Below are 10,685 nucleotides of genomic sequence, written 5' to 3'. Positions count from 1 at the left end.
TTCACCTAATAAACAAGAAATGAGTTATATCCCTTTCTATCGATATTCCGATAGAGTTATGTCCCTTCGTTGCTGAAAAGCATGCATGTTATGTTATTAAAGAAGAAAAGATGTGTTAAGTAGACCGCTAATTAATTCCTGAAAGACTGCACTGGAATTGAGTAAAAGATTGAAATTTGAAGACTTGGCATACAACTAGGGTTATTTTTAAACCTCGAGGACTGAAAAAACAAATGCAACATTACTTCTAAGACAAGTAAAAAAAGAGAGAATTTTTTTTTACCTTTATTTGTACAGTATAAAATTTTACACCAGAACAAAGCATTTTTTTAACTTTCAAATTCCACACATGAACGACGTCAATCACATTTTCTGCAATACATGTGTTATCTAAGTACCACCCTGGGACATTTCGGAACGTAAATTTAAACTATAATAAACTGTACTTCGCGGAGATCCGAAACGCACTGATATTTGATGATGGAAGAGAGAAACGATTTACTATGAATACATTCTGGATATATGATTTGATGTTTTAATACGCCCCTAGTCTTTAGTTTCTTTCATTATACCACTTTTTCACATGAATAAGACCTTTTCCTTTACGCCAATCCTTTCCATTTTAGACTGTACTCCCGTCATAAAAATATCGATATTGCAACGTAATAATAATTCAAACTCCAAAGCACTAGGGTAAGATATGAATAGAAGAAAGATTTATATGGAGAGTTCTGAAAAAGTACAAGGAGAAGAAGACTAGGTGTTCCGAAAGAGTAAGCGTCTTCTGTATTATTGACAACACCAGCCAATTTTCCCATAAATTTTTATCAACCTGCATTTTTTGAACCCTTGTGACACAAGCCCCATTGTTGAAATTAACACCAGCTATATTGTTTCAACACCAGTAGCAGAGATCTTAATGACGTTCATCTATCCAATATCACCATAAAGACACTTGTAATTCCACCTCGAGGTACTTTGTGTGAAGTTCGGCCAGAGATGCAGGATATCACTGAGAGGGATACGCTCAGCTTCCTGGACAGAGGTGGTGAAGAATTGTGGAAAGACATAAACCTTTTCCCGAGATTTGGAGTACATCTTTTCACGTGGGGATAAGGATCATGTGGAACACAATAATACATTGACAGACTATCGATATTTCAAACAACGTCATAAAAATATCCTACAGTCTACGTACAAAGAAGTTAGGACTCATGTACAGCAGCCATTATCCACAGATGTGATTCGGCCAAGTCATGGTCCCATGCCAGCAATAGTGTAAGTGAGAAAGAAGGATGGTTCTCCGCGGATGTGTACTGAACTTAGGCAGTTGAATCGTGGAACCATCAGACACTCCTACGCTGTGGCCTGAATAGATGAGATTCTTGAGTGTTTATCTGGGTCAGGTTTTTCCACGAAGCTTGATTTGAAGTCCGAATATTATTAGATCCTCATCTTTGAATTAACCCATATGTAGTTTGGACTGACAAACGCCACAACCAATTTTCAACGACCGACAGAGCAAAGTATAGTCGATCTAAGTTTAACCGTTTGCCTTGTATATAGCTATTGATGATCTTGTATTTTTTGCTAACGCATATGATGTCCACCCGGAGAGACTACGCAAGACATTGCAGCGTCTTAGGGAGAGTGACTTGAAGTAGTCCTCATAGAAGTATGACTTCTTTCGGGACATGGTGACATATGTCGGACATGTCGTTTCAGCAGGTGGTATCAAGTCTAGCCCCTCAAAGGTTGTGAAGGTTCATGAAAGGCCTGCACCGAATAATACCATTTCTTGGGATTTGTGGGGTATTATCTTAAGCTTGTCCGCAATTTCAGCCGGATCGCACGGTTGTTCAGTGACATATTCCCTCCTACCCGAAGTAAGAAGTCATGGAAAGCAACATACCTCAATGCAGTCTTGTGGATGTTGACAGAAGAACATATTTGATCATTCCTGAAGTTTAAGGAAATATTGTGCACTCCAGTGGTATTCGGTTATCCAGCCTACTCATTGCCCTTCGGATTCCACGTTGATGCTTCAAGGAACGGACTAGGAACCGTATTCTGTCAACATTAGGAAGTATGAGCGGAATTATCTGGCCCATCCATTGGAATTTCTGACACTTTGGTGGACCATTATGGATTCGTTTTACGACTACCTTTACGAGAGGACCTTTACCGTAGACAACCCACTGACATACATTAAAACGAAAGCAAAGCTTGATGTGACAAGTCATAGATGGTTTTTTGTTCTGTCAACATACAAGTACGACATCAAGTACCGTCCGGGTAGAAGTAACTCAAACGCAGATGCATTGTCAAGATTTCCAGGAATGTCTGCCAACACTTAAAGAAGAATACCCTAGACAATCTGCGTGATGCATTGCACTACCTGAGGAGTCCTTAGTTGATAGTTTCTATAGGTCAGCAGATGCTGCGAATATGTTGGATGATGACGTGCAAGACATTCAAGCTACGACGTCTCATATTTAGGGAAAACTGCAGTCTCAGGATCCATTCATTAGCCAGATTCTTCCCTTCATTCACCCAAGCAAGAATATATTTTCAAAGAACGTGGAGAATGTCATACTTACAGAGATCTGCGATAGCTAGACGCTGAAACGCGGAGTGCTTTATCGCTGTGTATAGCAACAAGATTATTTGGCGAATCAACGTGTGATTCCAGCATGTACTAGAGACAAAGTGATCACGTGACCGCTTCTGGTCTGTGGACTAAAGATGTGGACAGCTGGATTAAGTGTTCAAGGTGTTTATTACGAAAGACTCAACAACACAGCGTGTGCCGTAAGTTAACATCATAACAACACATCTCATTGAGTAAGTATGCAAGGACTACGTCACCCTGGAGACTTGTACAGGAGGATATTCCTACGTGTTAGTAGTGACTAACCGATTCATGCGGTACGCCCAAGCCATACCGATGGGCAATATGTCAGCTAGGACAGCACCATACGCGTTACTCGGCTTTTTCCAGCACTGTGGGATACCTTGCCGCCTTCCCTCTGATCAAGGAACTAACTTCTGTGGGGATGTTATTTGGCACCTATTTCAACTATTTTATATTAGTAAGTCAAGAACGTCACTATATCATTCCATTGGAAATGGAACCATTGAGCGGTTCAACGTTACAAATATGCTAGGGACACTGGACTCTGACTAGAAGAGGGGTTTGAAATGATACCTGGGACCACTGACCTTTGTCGTACAACTCCACTCTTCACGATTCGACAGGCTACTTGCAATTCCATCTGATGTTGGACGAGAGTCGCGGTTGCTTGCCGATCTGATTTTTGGATTTGAGGAGATTGAGGCTCCAGCCAAAGTGTCGGAGTAGTGAAATATCTAAGGAAGAGAATGCACTAGTCCTTTGAGTTGGAAGGCGACAGAGGACCAGTTGTAAAGGCTTGACACGCATACATAGAATTTGGTAATCGAGTTTTGGTAAAGATCTTGTCATTTTAGGGACGACCTAAGATATCATCGAACGGATGGGAGGCGGGGGTATATGTCGTCAAAGGACAGGCCAGCCCGTAAATCCCTGTGTACAAAGTGAGGAAGAAAGAAGGAAGCGGCAAGATTAGGACACTACAGAGGAACTTCTTGCTTCATATGGAGTCGCTACCGATTGGAAAGATTGTGGGTGTGATTCGTCCATGGCCAGCACCTTCGTCAAGGACAACGCCGAATCGGAGGCGTGAACCAGTTACATAGGAGGCAGCTGTAGATCACTGTCCTTCAAGTCATAGCGACGACGAATCTGGTGTGATGGAGAAGACATAGTTACCTGTGTCTTGAGGCCATCCCTACCGGAACAGAGTTCTTTGCTTGAAGAACGGTCAGTTAATGAATCTGATCGTGGGGAAGAGTCGAGAGAATAACACGAAGCTGAAGTCCCGCCTGTGAACGTAACGGTGTCGCCTGTCACCCCACTTCCATTCCAACAAGCGTATATTGTTTACATGTATATCTCTATTTGCCGAAGTTTTTGGATATGTCTTGATTTATAAATGCACTGTAATAAGTACTCCCACTGGTGTATAATGAGGTAATATTGATAACTGTTGTGAGTGTATCAGTTTGATGAAGATGTAGTCATCTTCTTCAGAAAGAAGGGCAGGGTTACAGTAATACGGATATAGATGCATTCAGTGTATCTTTAGAGGAGGAATATTTTGTATTGCAATGGTGATTTTTTTCTTATTCTATACATAAAATATAATTGGTTAGATGAAACTGTAACCTGTGGAAGTTCATACTGAATATAAATTTCTATGCCTTAATTAAACTCGACCAATTCTTTAAAAAAAAAAAGGCCAATTTAGAAGAAATATTTAAGAAAGTTGAGCGTAATATTACCAGAGTCAGACAAAAACCACGTGATATCGCTAGGGTTGTGTCTTTTGGTTGTGTTAAATCATTGGATAAGACAATGTGAGGAGATAGCTACAAATTTATCACACATACTATATGTGCACCTATACTTATATATTAGAACCAGACACAACTGTAAAAGGAAGGAGTGATGTAAAACACCGTCATCGCTAGCTTCCTAGCCGGATACTCCACCCCTCTATTAAAGGGAATTTCCCACTATCCAAGGCTAGTTGGGCGTACTCTCAACTTCTACATAATAAATATACGTGTGTGTAGCACTCAACCTACGGAAAATAAGATATAACCTTTACCTGTACCTACCCATGACTATACATTCTTGTCCCGCTCTTTCTACCATTGACCCGGGATTATAAGTCACTGCATTAATCATAGTTCTCCTCAGTTTTCTCTCTCGTGTTTAAAATGTTTGATTTTTAAATATTGCAAAATATTTTCAAAATCAGTTTTTCTTAGTTTTACTTACGTTAGGAGTAAACATGTCATAGTGCTATGTAGAATGATATATTCTTTTGAACTATGACGTATATTGTTTTAAAGCCAAAGAAAGATGGAAAGAAATTAACCAGTAAAAATATTGTTTTTCTTTATAAATATATGGATCATAACTCTGGTGCTAAGTTTGATGATAAACTGATAGTATTTGTGGGACTTCAAGTTACATCTGAATCAGATTATATTAAGGAAAGTTAGAGCACAAAAACTGACCGACCAATGAAATGAAAGGATACCTAATTAGTATGCATATATATTAACAGATGATGCTGATTGCTGAACTCAGTTTCATGTGCCCTAATATGCATCTGCTGACCAAGTTTCATCTAAATCGGATTATATTTAGGGAAGTTAGAGCACGGAAATGAACCGACCAATGAAATCAAAGGATACCTCATTCGTTTGCATAACTACTAACAGATGACACTAATAGTCAATCTCAGTCTTAATGACCCAAGATGCATCTGCTGACCAAGTTTTGGATGATATTTGGGGAAGTTAGAACACGGAAACGAAAGTGTGACAGACAGACGGACGTCCGGACGGAAGAACCCAAATTGATATCCACCGGTTCGGTGAAAGCGGTGGATAATAAAATTAAAAAGAATCCTCATCTTGAGCCAACCAAACTAACGAGATAGGCCTAACCTATTTCACGTGCTGGCATTATGACGTCATTTGTGTAAATGACGTAAGCACTCGATATTCCAAAATTGATCTTGTAATCTCAGTTTGTGTGATATCGAAAGGTTTTTTTCTCGTGTCAGACTGCATGAGCTATACTTTTCATGATTCATGTGTAAGGAATTTTTATCATATTGTTATTTATCCAAGCTGTCGCCGTCATTGTTCCTTATCGAACACACCTCAGCTGTAAACTCAAATCTTGCCGCTAGAGGACTTGATCATGTGACCTATAACAACAAAAACATGGAGAGCAGATGATGCTGCAGTGTGTGTTCGGACCGTTGTCTGCTTGAGGTTAGCAACACTTTCGTAAGCATAGCATCCATGGAAACCGTAGATAACGGATAACAAGTATAAATGGAGTCTACCAACGATACAAATGAGAATGCTGCAGAAAACAAGGAGAAACAATCCGGTTCTCCGGAAAAAATCCGTAAGTTGTACATCCATGTTTTCTGTTTGTTGACATTATGAGCGAAGCTCCACTGCAGCTGGACGACTCGCTGTGTATTGCATTGTAATTTTACAATTTATAGTCATAATATGTCCTTACTTGGCCGAGGTAGGATATGATGCACGACTGACCAGTGATGATAAGTAATATAGAAACTAGTTACTGGACAGACAGATGTTCTGTTCAGACTGACCTCTTACTGTATTAGATTAGTGAACGTTAACTGCTGGATTACGCACAGGTGTTTAAAAATCTGACTGTTAACGGAGTAAATATATATATATCTTATGAAGATAAGAAAATCTACATATTTTATAAATGGTATAACACTATATTTCTCAAGTTACACTCTAATTTCAAACACCTGTGGGTTGCCTGTAATTCAGTGCTACTGTAATTCACCTCACATACTTTAGACCCGTCACATTATTCTTATTCTGTAGAGCTATGCCCAATCTTCATATCAAATTGCAAATAAAACAAAATTTAGCTTTTACGAAAAACTTCATGGATGGAAAAAGCACAATCCTTACTGTATGTTTTAGGCCTGCTGTTTATCTGCCTTCATCGAAAACTACATGTCATGTCTGTATATTCTCATATTTACATAGGTCATACTGGGTTCCTACTGGTTCTTCTTGTCCCACCAAACAGCACAATACTGAAAATTGTTTGGATCACTACAATTGTCCTGCAATAAGATAAAGGGGACCAAAGGTTTACACTTTAGTTTCAATTTGAAGTAGGATATCACAGCATTCATAGTCAGTGCTTCTGGATCTGCAATGGATGCAGATGGACTTTGACCAGCCATGGACATATTGTCTGATAAATACAGTGATATATCAGAAAAGAAAAAAAGAAAATGTTTCATTAATATTGTGTCATTCTCCTTACAAATTTTTCATTAATTTTGATTATTTTTAGGCTAAAATAACGCAGCTATGGTTCAGCCTGCTGTTGTAGCCTTTGGAACTAGCACTTACTACTAAACTTAGCTTTCTGATGGGTGGGAATATTCCAATAGATAATCAGTGACCTCTAGTGGCAGTTGTATGCTATTGACAATGCTGCTATTTTTAAAACAGTGTCATGTATTTATATTCTGGCTATGGGACAATCAAGTATTAAACTGAACTTACCAAAATTGACAGACTAGGTGTAAATGGAAATAATTAGAGTGAGATTTCCGTCAATCAGACAGGACAATATGACGGAATGCACAGAATTATGGGGTCATTAACAGATGTATTCTTAGCGGTCTATCTAAAAGTAGGCTATAACTGATAATCAACGGCAGTAAGATTTGTAATGACTCCATAGAAAATATATTTAACATAATCAAGATAGTTAGCGACATCATAGATATGATCACATTGCACCTTTTCACGAAGTTTTATGTTGATGTTTGTAAAATTGATTGAGTAATGAAGAGTTTAATTTTCCTTGATCACACTCGAGGGAAGCATCTTCAATTATAGAAGTTAAAATACTAAATAAAGTAAGTGAAATCAAAAGATATTTACTTTATATGATAATAATACATTAATACATGAAGTTTTAGTTTCATACATGAGGATTTTACTCTCTGTATAATGAAGGCTTTGTATGTGTGTGTATGTTTTGTACAAAAACCACGGGTAATCATGGTATGTTTTCAGTGGCTATTGCCCATAATACTCCAAGAAGTAAGCAACACCAACAGATGAATTATTAATGTGATTATAATACACCCTTTCATGTGAATGTTCATAAAATTAGTTGAGTTGTTGAGAGAAATTTTCCTCTATTGCCGACAGTACACGTCTGTAACTATGTGTATCACACTTGAGAATGGTGTCATCATGTCATATACTGATTTGATTAGGAATAAAATCAATTAAAAGAAAGAATTACTCCAATGATAATTTTATGACTGTATATATAACATATAAGCTTCACAAAATATTATGCACAACATATAAGCTTCACAAAATATTATGCACAAACCAGGTTATTACAATCTGTGTGAGTGAAGTTTTCTTGTTTAAGTTCCATTGTAACATTGTGCATGTGCCAGCTGACACAAACTGAGGCCCCAAATCTGTATTGCAAGGGATCAGAATGTACTTTGTTAAAGAGTAACAATCTTTTACCACACATTTTGATAGGATAATTGTGTGAAGACTATCCTTATTATGATGAATAAGTAATTATACAATCATAAGACACACAGATATATGCTTCGTAAATGCATGAAAATAAGACTGCCTTTGATAAATATTAAATCTGTAATCATAAGATCCAATGCAGACTCCGCATATTAACATGTCAAGACTGACTTCCACCAATACAAAAGCAGACAGGTGCACATGACTTCTTCATTGTGATATCCAGCATGAAAGAAAATACAATGAATCCTGTCATTTCTTAGAAAAATTTGAGTCAGTATTAAAGAGTTTGATTGTTTTTCATGTGATGGATTATACCTCACATATAAAGTTACAAATATATGTTATTAACATATTTAGCCTGTCAGTAATTTCAGAACAATTGAATTTTAATTTTTGTTCACTTTACATAATGTGTTTAAATTTTTCATTGATTTCCTTTATCAATTGGGGATACACCACATGGTTATTTTGTTAATTATAATAACCATTTTTCTTACATTCTTATTCTTCTTATGATAAGCTAACTAATTTGAAACATTCACTTGTGAAATTCTGAAGGATATAATGTATATGATAATAACACAATGCATATGAATAATGTTGTCATTGGAAAGCATCCAATACAGTAATTCTTGAACATTAAGTCATTGCATTTTATGGATTCCTCCAATTTTCAATATGTTTTAAAAATGTCACTTGACACTCATATTAAAATGTTCAATTAAAACCTGTGCTTGGTAACATAATTATATAATAATTTATGTGTAAATATTTGTGGTTCTTTCATGTATGAAATAATGTAGAAATATGCTAAAAGGAAAATTTTAACTTACTTACATAAAAATCATAAAATTTAAAAGTGTAAATAGCCTAAAAATATTGGAATGAAATAAGTGACAATCGTTTGCTGCCATTTCTTTTTTATATTTAAACAAAGGAACTTTCCAGACATAGCACTTAACCCTATAAATTACAACTGATAGTCCGTACAGTCGTCAAGGTGAGGTATGGGATTTAACGCAGAAGCTCCACACTGAATTGATGTTTGATCTGTATGCATTTCCCTAGAGAAGACCATACATTACTTTCTTTTTAACAATGAACTTCTTTCCTGGTAAGATATGGTGCACTCTTCAATAGAAGTCATAAGGTAGACATTGTGTGCTGAGATACAGAGATCCCATATTCTGTAACAAGACGCCGAAATCCCATTGTGTACCTGGATTCTGAGATCCCATTGTGTATTGGGACTCTGATCATGAGATCCCATTGTATACTAAGATGCAGAGATCCAATGGTGAACAGGGATGCTGAGATCTCCTTCAGTACTGGGTATTGAAGTATCATTGTGTTTTGGAATGTTGAGGTCCCATTGTGTTCTGTGATACTGATGTCCCATTGTGTACCAAGATGCGGAGATTCTTTTGTGTACCAGGACACAGAGATTCCATGCATGGTGCACAGGGACACTGAGATCCCATAGTGTACTGGGACACTGAGATCCCATGGTGTACTGGGACACTGAGATCCCATGGTGTACTGGGACACTGAGATCCCATAGTGTACCAAGACACTGGTTTCCTGTTGTGTACCGGACACTTGGATCCCAATGTGTTCAGGGATGCTGAGATCCCATTGTTTACCGGGTAATGAAGTATCATTGTGAAATCAGATTTTGAGGTCCAATTGTGTATTGGGATGTTGAGGTCCTACTATGTACTGGAGCATTGAAGACGATGGATTCTGGTGTGTTGCAGTCTCATGGTGTCTTGGGGTGTTGAGGTCCCTTAATGGTCTAGAGTGGTCCCATAGTGTCCTTTAGTGGTGTGGTGCCATGGTGTTCTGGAGAGTTCTTGTCCCGTTATGGTATGAAGTATTGTGGTCCCAAATTGTCCTTGAGTGTTATGGTACTGTGGTGTTCTAGGATGTTGTGGTCCTATGGTATTCTAGGGTGTTAAGACCAGCTTTTACTTGAATGTTTATAGGTCCCAAGTCCAAGCTTACTGATTTGGGCAGTCCAGTCATGATCAACTCACTGTTGATCTCCTTTATATGACTATACATACAGTACAACCTCGATAAGTTGAACTCCTTGGGACTGTGTCAGTAGTTTGAGGAATACAGGGTTTTCAAGTAATGGTTGGTCATTGATCATCAAGTACTGACCGTCCATGTCCATGAATGATGTATTCAGTACATAACTCTTTGACCAGTCCACTTTAAGATTTTCATTGTCAGGTTCTGATTGACTTTGTTCTTCAATTTGTATAAAATTTTAATGCAGGGAAATGTATCAAGATGATAAAACACAGCACCAGCCTATATTTGGCAGTGTCTGTAGAAAATAAGAGGTGGAAAGATTTATGGCACTTAATATAAATTGTTGAATAATCAATACATTCAGTCATCAAATCACATGGAGAAACTTAGAAACTATGAGACAGAATGTAATGTATCTGCCATGCATTCATCTATGG

At 37.7% G+C, this 10,685-nt stretch overlaps 1 protein-coding gene across 2 annotated transcripts in view; it reads left to right on the top strand.

Annotated features, from left to right (window-relative positions):
* The first annotated feature begins 5,873 nt into the window (after window positions 1–5,873).
* LOC132551981 (anoctamin-8-like) overlaps window positions 5,874–10,685 on the top strand; it is a 56,431-nt gene continuing 51,619 nt past the window's right edge. For both annotated transcript variants that reach the window (XM_060216125.1, XM_060216126.1), the window contains exon 1: window positions 5,874–6,034. In XM_060216125.1, coding sequence (XP_060072108.1) covers window positions 5,959–6,034 — 76 coding nt within the window. In that variant the 5' untranslated portion in view covers window positions 5,874–5,958. The remainder of the gene's footprint in view (window positions 6,035–10,685) is intronic.

The sequence above is a fragment of the Ylistrum balloti genome, unplaced genomic scaffold, assembly GCF_031769215.1.
Source record: "Ylistrum balloti isolate Yb309-2 unplaced genomic scaffold, AGI_CSIRO_Ybal_v1 Utg370230, whole genome shotgun sequence".
Classification (NCBI taxonomy): domain Eukaryota; kingdom Metazoa; phylum Mollusca; class Bivalvia; order Pectinida; family Pectinidae; genus Ylistrum; species Ylistrum balloti.
Note: the sequence above shows the minus strand (reverse complement) of the source record. Positions and strands in the feature narration are given on the sequence as shown.